The following is a 22,178-nucleotide window of genomic DNA, read 5'->3' on the forward strand; positions in this document are numbered from 1 at the left end:
ATTAAAACAGGCAAGGGATGATGCATAGAACAGAGCTATTTTTTTCCTCCTTTTTTCCAATATAATGATGGCCTGTTTAAAAACTAGAAATAGAGGTAGACATTAAGAATATACACCTTTATATAAAGGACTATGTTTTAACATAAATATGTGTCTTAACATTAGGATTAGTAAAATGATCTGACTAGAAGCCAGAATAGAGGCAGAAATAAGAATTAGGGGGAATGTTAGTAGTTATAATTTCTATATAAATTGAAAATAAGTAATAATTAGATGGAATGATGAGAGGTTGAAAGATGATATTACTCTGTATCAGTGGTGAAATTCAATTTTTTTTTACTACCGGTTCTGTGGGTGTGGCTTAGTAGACGTGGTGTGGCTTGGTGGGATGGCAAGGAAATGATACTGCAAAATCTCCATTTCCACCCCACTCCAGGGGAAGGATACTGCAAAATCCCCATTCCCTCCTCACTCATGGAGGAAGGATATTGCAAAATCTCCATTCCCACCCCAATCTGGGGCCAGCCAGAGGTGGTATTTGCTGGTTCTCCGAACTGCTCAAAATTTCCGCTATCGGTTCTCCAGAACCTGTCAGAACCTGCTGGATTTCACTCCTGCTATGTATGTTCAAGAAGATAATTGACATTAGAATGGAACATTGAAATATTGAATAACTAGTTTAAAATAATCAAGTACGTTAATATTAGGATTATATAAATTTGATTAATGTAACAAATGACTGTTATTTGTATTGACATGAACCATACCCAGAGGCCACACTATTCCATGTATTGATGCTGATATATGTTTAAAAATAAAAACCCAATAAACCTTGTGGGCGGAAAAAGCCTTTCAATCCCGAATCATCTTTAAACCAATGTTTACTAACTTGGCAACTTTAACATGTTCAATCCTCAGTATTCCCCAGCTGGAATGCTGGGATTTATTTTTATTTACTTTATATTTATTTACCATATGGCATCTACAAAGTTACCAAGTTTGCAAAACACTGGATCTAAAACTGTAGCGCGGAAGCCACGCCCTTCACGCTGGCTCTGACGTTGCTGGTAAACTGGCTCCCTCGATCACCTTCCTTCCCTTTCTAAGCTAAGGGTTTGAAAGAGTCCATCCTCTCCGCTTGGTAGGAACCTCGAGCTAATCGATGCAAGCTGTCTGATCGGCGTGCGATCGGCCGTGCCTAGGTTCAGCTGAGGGGGCGGGGCAAAGGCCCGGACCCCTTTGCGCGGCAAATCCAACCAGGGAGGGAGAAAAAAAAAAAAAAAAGAGGAGCCGGCGGTTCGGGTAGCTGTCTCGCTTCTCGAGCCTGGTTGCTGGGAGACTTTGCGGGATCGCCTTCGTGGTCTACCGTCCGACTCCTCTTTTTCCTCTTTGCCGGAGAACTGTCGCCAGACGCTCCGCTTTTAATTGCCGCGGTCGGACGTCTCCACCTCTCCATTGTAGCTTAAGGAGCTGCTGCCAGCAGTTCCTGCTCCTTCCAGAGCTGTTCGGAAAAGCTTCTTGATTCCTCTGGAGCGTTTCTCTCTCTCTCCCGGGGCGACGGTGGGTCGTTTCCCTTCTCGCCTTCCCTGCGCGAATTTCCTTTCCTGCGAGTCTAAATGCCGCCGGTGCCACGCGTCTTCTTTCCCTGCCCCTAAAACTCTGCCTAGATGGGACATAGCTCTGCAGGGAGAACATGGTAAGCGGGGTTTCCCAGGGAATGGAGCTCCCAATATTTTTATTATTTATTTATTAAAACTTTCTTAAACCGTCAGAATTTGTGACTTCGGGCAGTGTACAAAAGAAAAATAATAATAATGAACCACTACCAATTCACCACCACCACCACAAAAGCAAAAACAAAGAAAACACATGTAGGTACATTACAGATCCTCTATCCTCTACACCAGTAGTGAAATCCAATTTTTTTACTACCGGTTCTGTGGGTGTGGCTTGGTGGGTGTGACAGGGGAAGGATACTGCAAAATCTCCATTCCCATCCCACTCCAGGGAAAGGATACTGCAAAATCTCCATTCCCTCCCCACTCCTGGGGGAAGGATATTGCAAAATCTCCATTCACACCCCACTCAGGGGCCAGCCAGAGGTGGTATTTGCCAGTTCTCTGAACTGCTCAAAATTTCCGCCACCGGTTCTCCAGAACCTGTCAGAACCTGCTGGATTTTACCCCTGCTCTACACCTGGTGCATAGAAGAACCACGACTTTAGGGCTCTGTGGAAGGGTGTTGGCATCTGAACAGGAGGGGGAGTTTGCTCCAAAGGATAGATGCAACTACTGAGAAGGCATGCTTCCTTGGGTCCCATTAGGTGGCATTGTTTGAAAGAGGAAAAGCTGGTGCTTATCCACTCTGTGCCACCTTCTGGGTGGCAGAGATGACTGGGAGAGACAGTCCCACAAGTAACCTGTTCCTCTGCCATGTAGGGCTTTACAGATGATTAGCAGCACCTTGAATTGCACCCAGGAGCCTGTTGGGAGCCTATACAGCTCACAAAACAGTTATGATAGATGGGCATAGTGAGGTGTGCCCATAATTATCTGTATTGTGCTTTGGACAGTTGAAGTTTCTGGGTAGTGTTCAAAGGCGATCCCATGTACAGTGCAGTGCAAAAGTCCAACTAGAAGTGTCTAAGACAAGTGATTGTGAACTAGGCCTCTAATTCAGAATTGTGCAATTGATGCACAATGCGCAGAGGCCCTATAGGCCGTGGCTGCCATCTGCTGCCCATTGTTAGACTGGTATTGTTAGATGATGATAAAAATAAATGTGCTTTCATTCTGTGGTATAGCCCAACTACTTCATATATGTATTCAAATGTTCTGAATTATGCTCAATGATTCTACAGAATAAACAGGCTTAATTGTTTCTGTTTGTAGAGGAGAAGTTTAGCTCCCAGTCAGCTGGCCAAAAGAAAACCTGGAGGTGATGGCTCTGGAGAGGATGAGGACTGGTATCCTGAAGCAGTAAGTATCCTTTCTTAATTAATTCATTTAAATGCTGTTTCTCTTCTGTCAGCACATTAAAAGAGGACAGTGTGAAGTTTCCAGGGAGGCACTGACTAGATTTGACTCTTTAATCAGTTATCTTATCCTTTCCTTTCTTGAACTCTTTAGATATTAATAGTCCTTCCTGTGAAATTAGATCTACTCTATGGATGAGTGATATGTCAGATTTACACAGATCTGACTATGGAGCAATCAGATATAAATTCTGATATGGGCTGGTCTATGAACAAAGAAGTTTTACAACTAGATCTTTATGGCTTTCTTTACAGTGCTTATGAAGTTCCAATAAGTAATAGTAGCGATAATCATTTGGTATTGTAGTTGTTTATTGGCATGCTTTATGTATTGCTAAAAAATAAGAGTTCATAGGTAGATTCTCAAGCTATACTTCATTGCAAGCAGCCAAATCTTGATGCAATTTGTCTGATCTATTCTAGACTCCAAAGAGGCAGAAACGTAATACCAAGACTGATATCCAGGAATGTTATGTATCTTCTTTTAGAAAACCTTTGACTCAGTTAACTAATCGAATTCACTGCCTTGATGGTAGTAAACATGTAAGTGACATTTATGCTTTCTTAAGATTTGGCACAATTCTTTTACTCTTATTGGATCATATCTCTTTTATTGATGACTCTGGTAAAAGAGAGACTGCATCATAGGGTGAATTCACATATCTCTTGTATGATGGGAGATCTAAATTGCTCTTTAATTTTGTACCTTAGAATATTTTATATATTAATGAAAAAAGATTTGGACTTTTAAAATCTTGGAATGAGACATAAATCACATATAGCAGATCTGTTCAAACTTCACACTATAATTAATAACACACCTCTTCAATCTTAAATGTATTTACCTCAACACAAATCTAGTGGTGTCAGTGCAATCTTCTCTAAGATTACTTATTGATGAACTTAAATGATATTTTAACGATTATCACTTTAAATTCTAGGAAGCCTTTATCCGCAGCATTTTATCAAAACCTTTCAAGGTTCCTATTCCAAATTATACAGGTAATGTTTTTTCTTTTTTTAAGCATCAAAAATCTTACCTCTCTAATCTCTTTAAATATTATTTTTTTAAAAAAGGTCTAGAAAAATCACTGATGTGGACAAATTTCTGTTTCACTTGAACTAGATTGCCATACTCCCCTGGGATCTTAAATACATAGTAATTCATTTATAAATCTTGCTCTGATCCAAAATGTGTATTTTGTTGTGTTCATAACACAAAAGAAAAAAACTGAAAGCTATTGTCATAAAGCATTAGTGTTACTGGTAGATTATTAATACACCTCATACATAGGAATAATGAAAGCAAAAAAATGATTGATGTCAAATTGTCCCCACCCCCACCCCCCACCCTCCAAAATTAGGGCACCAGGCTAGAAACCAGGAAACTGAGTTCTAGCTTTGTCCACTTTAAGCATGAAACCTGTCTGGGTGGCTTTGGGCAGGTCATTCTCTCTGAGCTCCATTCACCTCACAGGATTGTTGATGTGGGGAAAAGAAGAAGGAAGAAAGAGTATTATGTACTCTTTGGTAGGTTAAAGGAAATGGTTAAACTCTCTCAACTGAAGTGGCTGTAGGTAGACATCCATGAGATGAATGGAATTTTTGAATTTTCATGACTGCTGTTCTCTACTTACATGGCCACATGAAAATGTCAGTAGCCTAATGAAAATGTTATAGTATCCTGTTTAGTCTTTTTCCGTTTTAGTGTCATCTAAAACCAACCAGTGTCACACCAACTCTGTATAAAAAGAAGATTAAATGCAATGGACCTCACTTGACTAGATAGACAGTCTGACTCCACAGTACCAAAATATATATAAAACACATGCCAACCACATCCAACAACCCCCCCCCCCCCGCTCCCCGAGCCGTCCTAGCCTAAGGCCTGGAGAAACAATTGGGCATTTTAGGTATTCCAGAACACCATCAAGTTTGGAGCCACTTAGATTTCAGGGAGGACCTTGTTCCAGAAAGCAGGCGTGATATTTCTCATGTAGAGCTCAATTTCATTGAAAATGAAGTCAACATGTTGTTGAAATCTCAGTTTTGATTCCATATATTGAAAATGAAATGGTTAGATTAACTGCTTTCTTTGAATGATCTTTCAGGCCCCCTGGGATTGAGAGCATTGGGCATCAAACGTGCAGGAGTTAGGCATGCTCTTCATGACCCTTTTGAAGAGGGGGCTCTGGTTCTATATGAACCACCACCTTTGAGTGCTCATGATCAACTGAAAGTAGACAAGTAAGTTTTCATGCTTGACTTATTCCAGGGATAGTATTTTTCAGTCACTTTAAGTTGGTTTTCATTTAGGACTTGAGTTAAATTTAAAACCTAAACTGATCTGTAAGCTTAGTATAAATAGTCATGTATAACATAAGTATTAGGCTTACTTATTTCTTGTAAAATGAGGCTGCACTACTCAGTTCACAACTTAAGACTGGACTTACAACTCCTACTAGAGCAGGTTGCGGGCAGGACTAGGAGAGCCTTTGTACAGCTTTGGTTTGTGTACCAGCTGCGACCCTTCGTGGATCATGACTCCCTGCGCTCAAGCCCTGGTCATCTCTTGTTTGGACTATTGCAATATGCTCTACGTGGGGCTACACCTGAAATCCATTGGAAGCTTCAGCTGATTCAAAGTGTAGTAGCAAGACCACTTTTAGGGGCTCCTAGAATGGCCCATATTATATCTCTGCTCTGTGAACTGCACTGGCTACCAGTATTCTTCCGGGTGCAGTTGAAGGTGTTGGTTATGACCTTTAAAGCCCTTAATGGCATAGGTCAGGGCTACCTGATGAACCAACTTGTCTTGCTAGGAGAAGTCCACCCAATTCGTGCTGGTAGGGACGGCCTACTTGGGATCTCATTAGTCAAAGAACTCTTGCCTGTTGGGATCCCGAAGAAGATCCTGCTCTGCCATAATGCCTGCCCTTTGGAATATCCTACCCTTCAAAGTGAGAACTGTCTCCACCCTCCTATCCTTCCATAACAGCCCGGAGACTTGATTTGGCTGGTTGGCCTGGGCACCCAGTAGAGGAGTATTACTGGAGGTAACTACTAGATTCATAACAAACTCCACCTCTCCATCTTTTATTTTCATATGGTTGTATTATTGTTTTCCATTTCATTGTTTATTCTATTGTTCCGTTACTTTATTACCGTCTGGCTTATATTTCTTTTCATTTCTCTGTTTTTATTTTTGTAAGCTGCTTAGTATAGCCCCATGGTGAGATATAACTGCCAAATAAATGTAACAAATAAATAAGACAAATTCAAAATTAGATTATGGATTCAGAGAAGCAATATATATTGTAAACCTGCCGATGAAATTGATCAAATACTTCATTAGTAATCATTATTTACCAATTGTGATGCACAAGATGTTCTGTCTTTGATTTCTGAATTATGTGTACTCTGGTAATGAAATGGTTTAAAACAGCTGCTGGGTATATGCTAAGCTTCTTTTAAGTTTTCTATTAGCTTTGAACTGGATTGCTCCCAGTGAATTCTGCAGAGCGGAATAAAACTGTGTTATACAAGTCTAAAACATTGGCAGCAGTCATCCCCATATCCCCTGAAGATATTTCCCAGAATATCTCTTTTAAGGTTTATATTTCCTTAGATCTGTGCTCTGTTTGCTTCTTGAAGGGATAAAACGCCTGTTCATGTGGTGGTAGATCCTTGTCTTAGCCGGGTTTTACGACCTCATCAGAGAGAGGTGAGTACAGTGGGAAGCTAACTATAACAGTATAATCAGCCATTAAAGACACTAATTCCTGTTAAACCACAAATCCGAGGAATGCCTGGCCTCATGCTACATAAATAAGTTCCAACTGTTCTGCTTGTCCTGGGGAAGCCCTTATTCTGAGAAGTATGGCAATATCTATTAAAAAAAAATTCAAAAGATTTTCATTTTTTACTTTTAATTTTTTTATTTAACTATGATACAATGTATACTGATATACAAATATAGAGACACATTTTAAGAAATACATCAGCAGTACCCTGCTTATATTATTATGTCTTGTTTTAATTTCATTGAAAACAGGCATATTTTCAAAAACTGTATGAATAAACATAATTACTGAGTTTATGCAATTATTGATATCTATATAATATCTATCAAACATAAAACTCTGAGGTGGGTAGGAATTGTTCCATAGTTTCCTATGTCTTCCTGCTTTCAAGCTTTCACAGGGGAGGGAGCCAACATTTTGCATTATGACTAAAGCATTTTGAGTTCCTCTGTCAACCAGACTCAAACTTGGAGCTTGATTGCGGTAATTGTCACTGCTGTAATGATGATAAAATCCTATTTTTGAGGAAAGGGATCCTTTACCTATTTACAGTGCCTAATCTAGTATATATGGGTAGACCTCAACTACGACTATTCAAAGTTACAATGGTGTTGAAAAAAATGACTTACAATCAGTCCTCACACTTACAATCCTTGCATTGTTTCTATGCTCATGTGATAAAAATTTGGACCCTTGGCAACCGACAGGTATGCACGATGGTTGCAGCATCACAGAGTCATGAGATCATCATTTGCAGCCTTCCCAGGGGGCTTCTGACAAGCAATGAGTAGAGCCAGATCACTTAACGACTGTGGCAAAAAAAGGTCATAAAATTGGGTTCAGCTGACTTAACAATTGCCTTGGTTAGCAATGGAAGTTCCAGTCTCGATAATGTGGTCATAAGTTTAGGTCCTATCCGTACTAGTCTATCCTGCAGAAAATAATGGCATGGCAGTTCTGCAAACTACTGCAAGATGAAGTGTAGCTATGATTGTTTTTCTTTAGTTTGTCATCTTGATTTATTTCTGCTTGGGATAAAATAAAACAATTCACTGATGTTGTAGTCCATACATTATAGGCATAATTGGCCACTGTTTACACAGGTGCTGCTTCTTGAATGTTTGAGATATTTTTTGAATTTTTGAATTCCACTAATGATAATCTCCTGGCTAAGTATGTGATTTCCACCATGTGGGATTGTTCATTGTTCCTGTAAATGGTTAGATGTTGGGCTCTACAATTCAGTTAGATAACTCAATATGATTTTAAATATTCTGCATACCTATTTAAATTGAACTCAGGCACTTTCATACAGGGAGTGAAGTTCCTATGGGAATGTGTTACGAGCCGTCGGATCCCTGGAAGTCATGGCTGCATCATGGCAGATGAGATGGGTCTAGGGAAGACCTTGCAATGTATCACTTTGATTTGGACACTTTTGCGCCAAAGTCCGGACTGCAAGCCTGAAATTGACAAGGCAATTGTGGTTGCGCCTTCCAGCCTGGTGAAAAACTGGTACAATGAAGTGGGCAAATGGCTTGGAGGAAGAATCCATCCACTGGCTATTGATGGAGGCTCTAAAGAGGACATAGATAATAAGCTAGGTATAAATGCTACACAATATGCAGCTGTTGCAAAGCAAAGGGAGCGCTTTAACTAAACTGCCGATAAGTTTTAGACTAAACTAAACCATATAATGATAGGGATTTCTTTTAGCAGACTGTGCTGAGAATGATTGCTGTGGTTGTTAAATGGTCTAATTAGTAACTTTTGTAGTTATGAATTAAGAAAGCATAGACTATAGAAAAAGCATATTAGCTGGTGCACTCTTCAAATTGCTTAACAGAAATCCCATTGAAATAAATGAGACTTAAGTATGTTGATATTCATGGGTTTATTCTGAGAACGGCAAAATCTGATTTTAAACCAACGTATGAAGAGGCAGAGATATAATAGTATGTGGTAAATTAAGGATAGGTTGATAGGCCAGAGCTCTGTCCTGACTTAGCAATAGACTGTTAAGTTACTTTGAATAATTGAATGCTACAGAGTATTTTTCGGATCCAAATTTTTTATCTTTATTCTTTTGCCATTTTTATTTTTTTCCTGATAGTTGGATTCGTGAACCAGCGAGGCCGTAGAATCCCATCCCCCATCCTGATAATTTCCTATGAAACTTTCCGTCTCCACGCAGAAGCTCTCAAGAAAGGGAGTGTTGGGTTGGTCATATGTGATGAGGTAATGAGTTCTTTGGAACAGCCATTTTTTTAAAAAAAAACCCCTAAATATCAGCAGTGAAGGAATGGTATAGTATAATAACTTGCAAGTTACTATAAATGCTTTTTCTCCATCATCCCAATTCTAAGGCATACTTCATTTTTTTCTGAGAATTCAATTTTCTTAGCTACATGTTTACAACTGATAGAACCCTGACAGTTTTGCCTTGATCCATCATAGTCTTTCTCCCAAACAGCAGTTCCTTTATTTTTTGACTGCAATCATCATCCCTGAGAACATTTAAATATAGGAAGGTAACATTTGTTTACTACTTCTTCTCGACTTATTTTCATTAGATTCACACTCCCTATTGACATAGGTTTAGGATGTGATGGTGTCAGGATTTTTTTAATATTGGGTTTTTTCTTTTCCATATTTACCATAACTTTCCTTAAGTCTTTCCCATTTCCAGCTGTCAGAGTAGTATCATCAGCACCTTTGAAATTGTTGGTGTTTCTTCCAGCAGTTTTAATTCCAATTTCTGTTCCTACTAGTCAGCTATTTCTTAATTCTGTGTATAACTTAAATAACTAAGGTGACTAGTAGGTTGGCAAGCTGTGGCAGATAACGCCCCAGATTGATGTGCAGGCAGCAAAAATATAAAATACAAGGGCAGAAAAGGCTGTCACCCCAAAAATAATTTAATGATCTATTCTAGCTTGCCCCCACCCCCCATGAGAGAATTACACAAAGAAATAGATATTATGGATACAGGCACAATTTTGTATTCATAGGAGCTTGGGTTTCTAAGCAAAATCCAAACTGATCATCAAATCAAAGCTTTACAAAATAACTATCCCAATGGAAGACCGATACGATCATCCTGTGTTTTGTTCCACTATAATGAAATTTGGCCCATTGGCAACCTTCATTGGTACAATCTTCCATAGCTTTTCTGTCTCTTTTGCTGGCTTTGTCTCCCAAAGCATGGCCTTGTTCAATTCATTTGTGCTTCTGCCCATTTTTCATTAGCAGGAGACAAAACAGTAGGCTCTGCTTAACCAGGTGAATTCAATAGGCTTGGCTGGAACCTTTTTACTGAAGGAACAGAAAGAAAAAACAGGTCCAGGCAGGTGGCCCATTGTGTGGAGAATTAAATCCTGTTTGAAGAAAATATCAGTGCTGTTGGCAGTACTATTATATGGGGTTATTTCTTTTCTTCCTTCTAAAGTAGACTTCAGAACATGATTCCCCAATTCCAGTCAAGGAAAAGTTAACTGTTTGTGATGGGTTTTAAAAATGAAATGTGACATGAAGTAATTATCACATTGCTGACTTTCTTCCTTGATTAAATATAGGATAAATCCAATCTTATAATTTTGAAAGAAACAAAATATGACTATTAAATATATTCAGGACTAATGGACTCATTTAAACTAATGGTATGACTTAAACTGATGATTCTGTTGCTAAGGTGGATAGGATCAGTGAAAATTATTACTCCATGGATTTGAACAGCATCTTTTAAATGAGAGATTTGGTTAATTAACTCTAGCAGCAGAGTAATCAATAACCAATAAATCTATTAAATGTAGCTTTATTTTAATCTCATACATTACAAATGATACTGCTTGTTGCCTTGAACTATGAGCATTTGTGCATCTAATATATTTCCTATCTTTTTGCATCATTGAACTGAGATAATTTTCTTGCATTAACTGGCCTTTTAAAAACACTTATTTTTTATTCTGTCCATGCATGGTGATCTTTTTTCTCTTCAATTTTTTTTTCCAGGGGCACCGGCTGAAAAACTCAGATAACCAAACATACCAGGCTCTCAACAGCTTGAATACGCCACGCCGGGTTCTCATCTCTGGCACTCCCATTCAAAATGATCTCCTTGAATATTTCAGTCTAGTACATTTTGTCAACTCAGGCATTTTAGGTGGGGACTTCTTAGTAAAACAATCATATTAGTTAAATACCCTAATTTGGCAATCCCAGTTTAAATTAAATAGCGATAGGGAAAGAATGACAGACAGCAAACCTATATATAAATTTTATTTACCATATATATATATATCAGTAACATATTTATATGTTGGGGTGAATGGCAGATAGCTGAGAGCTTGGGAAAATCTCATTTATTGGGGGGGAACCTCCATTGCATCATATATTTTCTGTGTACAAGAAGGAGGAACAATTCCCCCCAGCCTCCTCTCACACAGTCATTCATTGCAGGATAAGCCATGGAGACATCATTTTCTGATTAGTCCTGTGTGGAACACTTATTATTTATTATTTATTTATTTTATTACATGTGTTTATATGCTGCCATTCTCCCGAAGGACTCAGGGCGGCGAACAACTTTCTTTGTGTAGGACGATATCAATAGCATTTAGGTTTATATACCTCCCCATAATGATTTACAGCACTCTCTAGTGCTCTAGTGCTTACAACAATCTGGGTCCTTTTACCAACCTCAGAAGGATGGAAGGCTGAGTCAACCTTGAGCCTTATTAGGATCAAACTTCAGGCTGTTGGCAGAGTTTGCCTACACTACTGCAATTTAACCACTGCACCACGGGGGTTTGCATGGATGTAATGCATAATCTTACTTTGCTAGGTCCTGCATAAAAATGGCTGATTATGCTTTGGTTATCATAATCCTTTTTCAGTTATAAAAGCACAGAGAGGTCAAAGCAAAGCTCTGTATAAATTGATAATGGAAGAGGCTTATTTGAAGGTTTGTGGGTTAATTAGCTGCTCTAGGTTGAGATTGCTTATTATTGCTTCCCTGTCCCTGAATAACACATTCAGTAAAGTACATTACACTCTAAAATGTATTCTGTAAGATATATTAGAGCTCAATAATTATGAAGAGGGTGTCAACAATGGTTTTGATGTCAGAAGCATTAGGTAGTGAAGGTTCTGTCTGTTCTTTTCAACTGAAAAATCCCGGGTTTAATTTTTTTTTTCATAGTAGAAAATTGGGGAGGAATAAGGGTGTTTTTAGGACAGCAGACACTTAATTCCAAAATGTATCTATTTTTGTACAGGGACAGCCCAGGAGTTCAAAAAGCACTTTGAAATCCCCATTTTAAAAGGCAGGGATGCAGATGCAAATGAGGCTGGAAGGCAAAAAGGAGAAGAGAGACTGAAAGAGCTGATTAGTGTTGTTAACAGGTGAAGTTGAGCGTCCTTTTATCTCTATTAGGATAATTTCTTTCTTTTTTTCTCTTCTTATCCTGATTCTCTACGAGATGCTTATTATCCTAGAACAGGCCAAACAAACTGGCGGCCAGATGTGTCACATGCAGGCCACGCCCACTCCGGCTCTGCAAAGGAAAAAAAATGTCGCAATACATCACGATACGTCACGTGGCGTGATCGAGTTTGACACCCGTGTCCTAGAATGTCTTCAGCTCATTCAACTATTCTCTTTAAATCACCATTATATAATTTCATCTCATAACTATAAGTACCAGTTCTGGGTTGCAAACATACAGGCAACCAGTAGATGACAGCACAGAATTAGAGCTTTCTGTATCATTCTTCTGCCATCTAGAGGTCCTATTTTTGCAAGTCAGAACTGATAGTCCTACTTTTTTTCCTGTAATCATATCATGGCACTACAGGTAGTCCTTGACTTAGGACCACAATTGGGACCAGAGTTTCATTCATTAAGCAAAGCAGTCATTAACCAAGTTGTCCATGTAGCTGCTTTGCTTAACCACAGTTCTAATCCTGGCACAACCGGTTGTGGCTATTAAAGTGGACAAAGCAAAAGGGCTGCCAGTTGGGAAGATTCAGTTCCACACGGCAGTCTGTTACTCTCGAATGTTCCTGCAGCTCATCAGAGAAATTAAGCTCCTATCCATGCATAGAGGGAAAATATTTTGGCTACAGAAACAGTTGAAATCTCAAAGATTTCAACTCCATTTCTGCAGCCTGCCAAAGGATTTACTTCTTCTCTGTGTATGGAGGGGAATCCTTTGTGGGGCTGCAGGAGTAGAGCCGATTCTTGGGTGCTAGGCAACTTGTAAATGCGAGGCAGTTGCTAACCATCCAAAATGCTGGGGACAGCACAATGTTTTATAATGGCCAGGTGTGCTTTACAGGCTCTAAAAGCACTCTTTCTGAGGTCACTGTAACTTTGAATGGTTCTTACACAACAGGTTGTAATTCGAGGAATACCTGTACTGCTTTTATTCTGTTGCCTTCCTTACTTTCTTTTGTATATTTGGTCAAATCAATAAGAAAGTTGATTTGATGGCGGTCAGTTAGCAAGATTCAATCAAGAAAAGCATTTATTCCATGTATTTACCGCAAAAGGAATTCTGAAAATATTTGCTAAGTATTCTGGATGAAGATCTCCCTACTAGCATTAGGAAGAAATATTGGTAAAATCTGGTCAGGAGATTAGGCCATGGTGTTAACAATATTAAATTCTTTGTCTTTCCTTTCTAGATGTCTCATAAGAAGAACTTCAGATATTCTCTCCAAATACTTGCCAGTGAAAATTGAGCAGGTGGTGTGTTGCAGGTATAAAATTAAAGGGCAAGATGTATAATAAGGAACAAATTTCTTGTTTAATGAAAAAAAAAGAAAAGAGGGATTCATCAGTGCACAGAGGCTTTTGAATTTAAACTGAATGTATAGCCCAACCATAGTACAGTTATTAAAAACTTTATTGTTGGTATTATATGCTACATTTAATGCTACTTTGGCAAACAGTCACGTTTGCTGTTTTGGTCTGGTTAATCTTTCAATAATTTCTACAGAACTAGCATAATTGAAGCTACCATGAATATTATATTTAGAATTGTTAGAACTGAAATCTAGTGGACATTTTTTTCCCCATATGAAGCAAAGTGATCTGGAAAAAACTCTGCAAGAGGGTGGGTGTAAGCAGTATGCCTTTCCCAGTGGTTAAGCAGTTAAATCAGTTTAAAAAACTCTTCTATTTTAGACATGAAATGTTCATCCCATATCCATTCTGCCTGCTTAGAGAACAATAATTAATATTCCTCTGATTTTCAAATCAGATTGGCACTTTGCCCAAAATGATCAGCATTAACGAATTAAAAACAACAACACTTGCCTTTAATCCCCACTTTTCTTTCCGGTCTGCTTTATGCAGTGAATGAATTGTGTAGGTTTGAACCAAGTGTCTATCTGTGTTCCTCGACAGCAACCCCAGTTGTTATTTTTTGTCAACAATATATCCATCCTACTGGCCATGTATACATATATTTGCAATAATACAGAAATGTCTATGCACATATTATCATAAAATAATCTGGCTTTAGGTGGGCAAGGTGGAAGCTATAAGGATCCTTGGGAAGAAGCTGTTACAAAGGGCAAATGCAATGAGAGAAACACATTGTTTAATTGATGGGACTCAAAGTAAGCAAATCCACTGGGGCAAACGGGATAGCCAGCCTTTCAGGTAGCTAGGCCTTATGCCATATAGGGCTTTAGATAACACTATATATAAATGTGATAGGCTGGTCTTTCTGTTTAGAGATTTAGAATCCTCTACATTTACTCACATAGTCATGAATGATGGTAGGGGTGGTAACTATGAACAGTGAAACAAATGAGATATAGTGGGTTTGAGCTGGACTTGTTCATGCTTAGAGCAGCTCTGCTAAAACCAAAGAGCCTACCATTTGGCTAACTAAATCACTGATTTCATTGTGTTTTCTTGAAGTATAAATTCAATTTAGGGTGCCCAGTGCTTGCTTGCTAAAGTACTCTTGTACCCACAAGGCTTTCTGTCTCATATTAACTTTTTATAAGATTAATTCAGAAAGCCAGTTAAATAGAATAGAATTGAATTGAATTGAATTCTTTATTGGCCAAGTGTGATTTGACACACAAGGAATTTGTCTTGGTGCATATGCTCTCGGTGTACTTTAAAGAAAAGATACATTTGTCAAGAATCCTAAGGTGCAACACTTAATGATAGTCATTGGGAAACGGTCAATATAAATCTTAAGGATACCAGCAACAAGGTTATAGTCATACAGTCATAAGTGGGAGGAGATGGGTGATAGGAAGATTAATAGTAGTGTAGACTTAGTAAATAGTTTGACAATGTTGAGGGAATTATTTGTTTAGCAGAGTGATGGCGTTCAGGAAAAAATTGTTCTTGTGTCTAGTTGTTCTGGTGTGCAGTGCTCTATAGCATTGTTTTGAGAGTAGGAGTTGAAACAGTTTATGTCCAGGATGCGAGGGGTCTGTAAATATTTTCACAGTCCTCTTTTTGACTTGTGCAGTATACAGGTCCTCAATGGAAGGCAGGTTGGTAGCAATTGTTTTTTCTGCAGTTCTAGTTATCCTCCGAAGTCTGTTTCTGTCTTGTTGGGTTGCAGAACCAAACCAGACAGTTATAGAGGGGCAGATGACAGACTCAATAATTCCTCTGTAGGAATGTGATATGCCGCAAAATACCATTTATACCACCAGCATTTGTTTGAAAGTGTTGAAGGTGCCTATGGAGTTTCTATACACATAGAATTCTCTTCCATATTCATAGAAAATAAAAATAGTCAAATGTTGCAACCTAGTTTTTTCTTTAGAACTGTATTCTGTGCCCAGAAAAAAAGGCATTGTATGAGACTCCTTGCGATGCATTCGAAATGGCTGCAATTCTGAGAATATTTGTTAAAAGTAGAATTCATTTCATTAAGGTTCTAGAACTGAGCAAATAGGATTCTTGAAGGCTTATGAAATTACCTGATTTCCTACCAAAGTCAGTTGAAAGCTAAGTTCCTCTCTTTCCCCTACTGAGTTTCTAGTATTTGGGTAGCAAATACTAGCAAATACTTTTAGTATTTAAATTTGAATAGTAAAAAAAAAAAAGTCTGATAGATTCAGAGCTGTATTAATCATGCATCATATTTCCCTTGAAACTAAACCATATTATTGTAGATATGACGTGACTTATCTTTAAAATGATCTAATATTTATTTTTCTCTTCTGCGTCAGGCTGACTCCCCTTCAAGCAGAGTTATACAAATACTTTCTGATGCAAGCAAAGCCTGCAGAAGATCTGAAAGAGGGGAAGATGAATGTTTCGTCTCTCTCTTCAATCACATCTCTGAAGAAGCTTTGTAATCGTGAGTAACTCTGACAATCACGTCTATGTATATTTATGCAACCTCCTATTCCCATCTCAGGCCCATATTCCTGGAATATGACAAAATTAGTAACAAGAAAACAATCTGTCCTTGAAGGCTTTGGAATATGAATCTGAGGAATTTGTACTTACATAGTGAGCAAGAAGGTAAAAATTAATAGTCTTGAGTCCTAAGGCACATTCTTTTTTTTTTTTTTTTTTTGCACAGCAGTTGTTCCAAACTATACTTCTTGTCTCTAAAATTTCCAAGGATCACAATTCTGGCCCTCTGATTTTGCTCTTATGTACATGACTTTGGGTACTTAAATTTCCATGGAAACAAATTACCATATTTTTCCGAGTATAAGACGCACCTTTTTCCCCCCTAAAAGGGGTAAAAATTTAGGTGCATCTTATACACCGAATGTAGCCCCACCCACCCACTGGCCCACACCCTTTGGCCTCTGCCTCGCAGCAGTTACCTCCTTGCAAGCAAACAGCAAGAAAAAACAGCTCCTTTCAGCTTCAGCACAGCCTAATTAGCACAAGTTGATTGGATTGGCCTCCCGACTCTCAGCTGATTTGCTCTCAGCTGTTTTGTGCAGGGCTCTGCTGCTTGCTGCAAAGAGGTAAATTGCTGGAGCAGATTTTTTTTTTCCTTGTGCTAATCAAGCTATGCTGAAAACGAAAATGAAAGTGAAGCAGGCTGTTTGCTATTTGCTGCAACAAGGCAAAATTGCTCAGAGGCAGAAGGAGATTTCTTTTTCTTCTTTTCCTCACCAAAAAAGGTAGGTGTGTCTTATACTCTGGTGCATCTTATACTCCGAAAAATACACTATACTCTTGAAACCAGTTTATTGGGCTCTTGATATTTTCCGAGGTTGTTTGTTTTCCTGCAGACCAACAAAACATCTTAAGCAAACTTAAACACCCAGTTACCAAAGAAGAAAAAAACAAGAGTCATTTACAACATACAGCATGTGTGAACTGTAACAGCTACTATATAAGACACACAGGCAGAATGTAACCATCATTTGAATAGAACAGAATAACAGCTGGAAAGTACCTTGGAAGTCTTCTGGCTGTCAGAAGACATGATGGAAATCCTTTAATTTCTCAACAAATAGACAAATTGAATCACAATTTCAATTGGGAAATTGTTAATGTTTTAGAGTAAACCAAATCTACACATTTATGGAAGTTAATTCTGAGCTATATAGGTATATTCTTTGTTATTGAAATCTGTTTATCCTTGAAATAATTATTTTGGGTCCAAAATTAAACATATATAGTAGAAGGCAATGAAAATGATGTTACTGGATTAAAAATAGCTATAGTGAGGAACCTGCTCCTCTGCAGCTCTAGTAACCTATATTCTTAGATGCTATTTCACAGAGCCTAAATTTGTATTTTGAAATTAATCTGCATTATGGATAATCAGTGTCTGATGTCATCATTACTTCAGCAGCCTTCATAAATTGCATAATCTGCTTGTCCATTAAAAATCTGAGTCAAATATGCTTCTTTTTTTAAATGAGGTCTGGATAGTTTGGAGTTACCGCAGAAATCAAAGCATTAGAGGTCATTAGAGGAAGGCTGTTATAGATTTATAAATAGTAATCCTTGGACTGTTAGCCAGTGTGGAATTGATCACAGCACTGAATCTAGATAAGTAAAAAAAATTACTCAACTTCTCTCAAAGAGAGGCAAACCACTTTTGTACATTTTTTATTTAGTACTGTATGTTAAACTATTCATTGTGTCTTGTTACTCTGACCGTATCTGTTAAGAGAAGGAATAGTATGGCATGGAGGTTCCCCATTGTTTTAACGCTAACATAAAACAATTCTACCTCATTGAATGGAGTGCTTGGCAGTTCTATGCAGTGACTCCTGAATTCTTCTGCAGACCCTGCCTTGATCTACGAAAAGTGTGTAGAAGAGGAAGAAGGGTTTGCGGGAGCTTTGCAGTTGTTTCCATCTGGCTACAGTGTTAAGGCTCTAGAACCTCAGCTTTCAGGTAAGCATAACTGCAAGATCAATCTGTACTCTGTCTGCACGAGCAGGTGATTTCTCAGCCCTATGGAAAATATGCGTACACTCATTTTCTTTCCTTCCAGGAAAGATGCTGGTTCTGGACTACATTCTGGCAGTTACTAGAAGCACGAGTGATGATAAAGTAGTCCTGGTGTCCAATTACACACAGACCCTTGATCTTTTTGAGAAACTCTGCAGAAGTAGGAGGTATAATGACTGAAGCTAATGTATATATTGGGAGTGAAATGAGAGGGAGTTCAAAAAAATTATCCTGAAGAGAGAGGGAGGGAGGGAGGGAGAGAGAAGGAAGGGAGAATCCTTTTCCTAATAAAGTCATTTTTATTTCAATAAGATATTTATATGAAGATTCATGTCTTGTTTTTGTATCAGGTATTTGTATGTCCGTCTGGATGGTACCATGTCCATTAAAAAGAGAGCAAAGATAGTGGAGCGTTTCAACAATCTTTCTGTAAGTGAAGTTTCTAATATCCGGTTCATGGAGATTTTTAGTACAAAAGCCCCTGTCTTTATATAATGTCAGTTTTAACTGAAAGTGATGTTCTTCAGTTTAACATAGGGAGGTAGCTACAAAGCGGTAACATGTTAATAAGTTTATTTTAATGTGCTTTGCAGAAAGTCATAACCCCTGTATAAAAGAGTGTGCTTCAATTATTACAGCCCTAATTGCAGTACCAGAAATTCTGTTAAGGTTGGACTCTAAGAATCAGACGAGATTGTTGCTGGCAGGGAGGCCTGCACCTGTTCTTGAATCAGAAAGCTTTGATCACTCATGTATTGGTAATTTCATGCTTGGACCATTGCAGAGGCATACACCCATGGAGCAATACTATTTTGTAACTTTTTGAGATTTGTTGGTCTACACTACAGATAATGTATTTAACTATCACCTATGCTTGATAATTTATTTTTTTTCTGGTTTCACAGAGTCCTGAATTCATTTTCATGCTGAGTAGCAAAGCTGGGGGATGTGGCTTAAACCTGATTGGAGCAAACAGGCTTGTGATGTTTGATCCTGATTGGAATCCAGCCAATGATGAACAAGCTATGGCCCGAGTGTGGAGAGATGGCCAAAAGAAAACGTGCTATATCTATCGATTACTTTCAGTAAGATTGACCTATGTAACTCACTGTTGACATTAGTATCTTGGAGCACACGAAATGAAGCCTTGCGTTTTTTGCAGGGAAGAAACGAGTTTGTAGCAGGTGTCTTATTTATTTATTATTATTAAACACATTTATATACTGCCCAACTCACTGTAACATCTAAGTTGCTATTGGGCTAGAGTTTCTTATGCCATACCATGAACATGTCCAAAATAAGGTAACATAGGTGAATTATATAAGTATTCTTGAATCTTGCCAAATAGAACCAGAAGGAAATTATTAGTGTTTCAGACTGGTAGCTTGAGAAAGGAGAGTGAAAACTTACCCTTCAGTTTATTAAACATGACCTTTTTCTAGGAGTCTGATCTTTCAAATGTTTTATATTAAGGGATGTACCTTGTCTTTTGCCAAGACCTTATCTAGCTACAGTTATATCAGCCTTACTCAAATGAGGGTTGTGATTGCAACTTTCAGAATTCTTTGTGTGTGTGCTCCAATCATGTGGGCTACAATATGCATCTAAAACAACACCATCTTGATCTGACATAGTGCTAGCAGCCTACTTTTGGGTAAGAAGCAGGACTGTACTTAGAAAGTATTTTTCTTCACATGCTAAAGATTTAATCTTTAGGCAGACAAAAGCAAAATTTAAATAAAGCATTTGCAGAACATCCTATCTCTTATGAATTGACTAAGGTTTTGATGTATTTATATTTGGAGAAAAAAAAGAGAATTGCTAATGTCAACTTTGACTGATAGCTTCTGCTGAAGCTAACTAGATTGTTAAAATCATGTTAAGCAATGTGTAGTGATTTTAAGAGTCAAACAGGTCGCACAACAACTTGTCACCAGATATATATTTATTTTGTAGACAGGGACCATTGAAGAAAAGATCTTCCAGCGGCAGACACACAAGAAGGCACTTAGCAGCTGTGTAGTAGATGAAGAACAAGATGTGGAAAGACACTTCTCTCTGGGGGAACTGAAAGAGCTATTCACACTCAACGAGACCACTACAAGTGATACCCATGACAAGTAGGTCTCAGAAGGCCTTAGATACCGGTAGCTAAATTGTGTAGTCAGAGATTAGGGGACATAGATGGAAATGTTAGTATTGTTTAAAAAACAAACAAGACTAAGGTAAACTGTATGCAGATGTTGAGACTGAATCTGAACATTAGTGATAGAGGTTTTTGACAGCCAGCCAGTGTTGCAGTTAGCATATAGAAGTCCACATTTGTAGAAACCAATATTTGATTTTTTTTTAATCTTAAATTTTGTAATGTACAGCTCAGATAGACTAGGCCTGGGAACTTTTAAGCATGAATGTGAAAGTGAATGGGTTGGTTGGGACAATACTCGTGTACCAATTTTAATGTATTCTGAACCATTTTAAAACAGTGTTTGATGGTCTACTATTGTACATAATATTTTACATACTTCTAATTGGTGGATTTTCACTAATTGAGAATATTTGCTGGTGCCATAGATACATTTTTCCCATGGTTGGCTTTTGAAAGAGGATTATTTTATATTCACACCACCTGAAGTCATTGCTACGAGAAGCCATTTAAATCAAATAATCCTAATTTATATTGTTCCTAGCATGGGAAATCTGCCAAACACCAAGTCCTGTAGCTCAAATACAATAGCATGAAATCATGGCTTGTAACTGGGGTGAATACAAATGCACTTTTTATTGCAGGATCAAATGTCGTCGCTGTGTGAACGGCCATCAAGTCAGACCTCCTCCAGAAGGATCAGACTGCACTTCTGATTTTTCTCAGTGGCATCACTGTGCTGAAAAACGTGGCCTCAAGGACACTGTCCTCAAGACTGCCTGGGATGCTGCAGTATCTTTCACCTTCTATCATCAATCACATGAAGAACAACGAGGGATACCATAACCATTGGATCAATAAGCTCTTTAAAAGATGAATTCTTTTTGATACCTCTATATCAGCAACATTAGGATTGGATGTTTTCTTGTCTCAATCTGTATAAATATTATAGACTTATCTTCACAAATACTTTGCTAAAATATTTGGTTACAAGCAACCATCATAAATATTCTTTTTCTGAAAAAGTATGTTTGAGCTTTTACTGTCAATCCATTAAATGTGTACAGAATATTCTAGTAGCAGAGATACTAAAGTTGGTGTAATCTTTCGCCTCTAGAATGTCTTGGCATCGTGAAGTCTACATATGTCAGATGGACTATTTAACCCCAAACCGTTAACAAATATCACTTTCAGAGAAAAAGCTCAAAGCAGAATCACTACCACATATCATCGTGATTTGTGACATCATTTTTAAAATGTATTTGGTGGAGTGGACTAATATTGCATCATCCAGTTTTAAACCTACTACATGAACAATTTTTAGGTCAGGATCATCTTCAATTATAAAATCAAAAATTGTCATGTGTTTTTACAACAAATTAATAAGTAAAATAAAGAGAAATATTGTTCCAATTGGGTATATACAGTATATCACAAGAAGCAATAAATGTATTTCATAAGTCAGTATGTATATGAGATGGAAGTAACAAAATAGTGTACATGTGTATATAAAATTGTTTTTGCTCTTACTATATAATTTCTGGTAGACTAAGGTCTTTATTTTACAAAGATGGGAAAGCATTTGCTTTATTTAACTATTTTCATATATTGAGAAAGATAAATGTGAAATCTTTGTATGGGAAGACTAATGACCAAGAAAAGAATCCCAAAGGATTGTATTTATGTTAGAATGGGCCTTCTGAATTACTGTGATTATATGAAAAATTAAATCTTTACGAGCAGATGCTTGAAATGGTATTTTCTAGGACATGAGTA

At 37.9% G+C, this 22,178-nt stretch overlaps 1 protein-coding gene across 1 annotated transcript; it reads left to right on the top strand.

The window, feature by feature from the left end:
• Positions 1 to 1,048: 1,048 nt before the first annotated feature.
• On the top strand, positions 1,049 to 22,144 carry RAD54L (RAD54 like). The gene is made up of 18 exons (XM_034415000.3): positions 1,049 to 1,696; positions 2,892 to 2,978; positions 3,458 to 3,577; positions 3,976 to 4,036; positions 5,146 to 5,281; positions 6,689 to 6,758; positions 8,153 to 8,441; positions 8,951 to 9,075; positions 10,849 to 10,999; positions 12,114 to 12,240; positions 13,525 to 13,599; positions 16,051 to 16,181; positions 18,089 to 18,199; positions 18,300 to 18,423; positions 18,607 to 18,685; positions 19,162 to 19,341; positions 20,213 to 20,376; positions 21,047 to 22,144. The coding sequence occupies exons 1-18, from the start codon at positions 1,694 to 1,696 to the stop codon at positions 21,246 to 21,248; spliced, it is 2,235 nt and encodes a 744-aa protein (XP_034270891.1). The 5' UTR covers positions 1,049 to 1,693; the 3' UTR covers positions 21,249 to 22,144.
• The last annotated feature ends 34 nt before the right edge of the window (positions 22,145 to 22,178 follow it).

Source organism: Pantherophis guttatus, chromosome 3 (assembly GCF_059756535.1).
Source record: "Pantherophis guttatus breed Tessera chromosome 3, ASM5975653v1, whole genome shotgun sequence".
In the NCBI taxonomy this organism is placed as follows: Eukaryota; Metazoa; Chordata; class Lepidosauria; order Squamata; family Colubridae; genus Pantherophis; species Pantherophis guttatus.

What these genes read in the sequence shown, in the direction of transcription:
- RAD54L (XM_034415000.3), top strand. An exon ending in GGTTGGTCATATGTGATGAG is followed by an intron (nt 9,076 to 10,848) that starts GTAATGAGTTCT and finishes TTTTTTTTCCAG; the next exon opens with GGGCACCGGCTGAAAAACTC. An exon ending in ATATCTATCGATTACTTTCA is followed by an intron (nt 19,342 to 20,212) that starts GTAAGATTGACC and finishes TTTATTTTGTAG; the next exon opens with ACAGGGACCATTGAAGAAAA.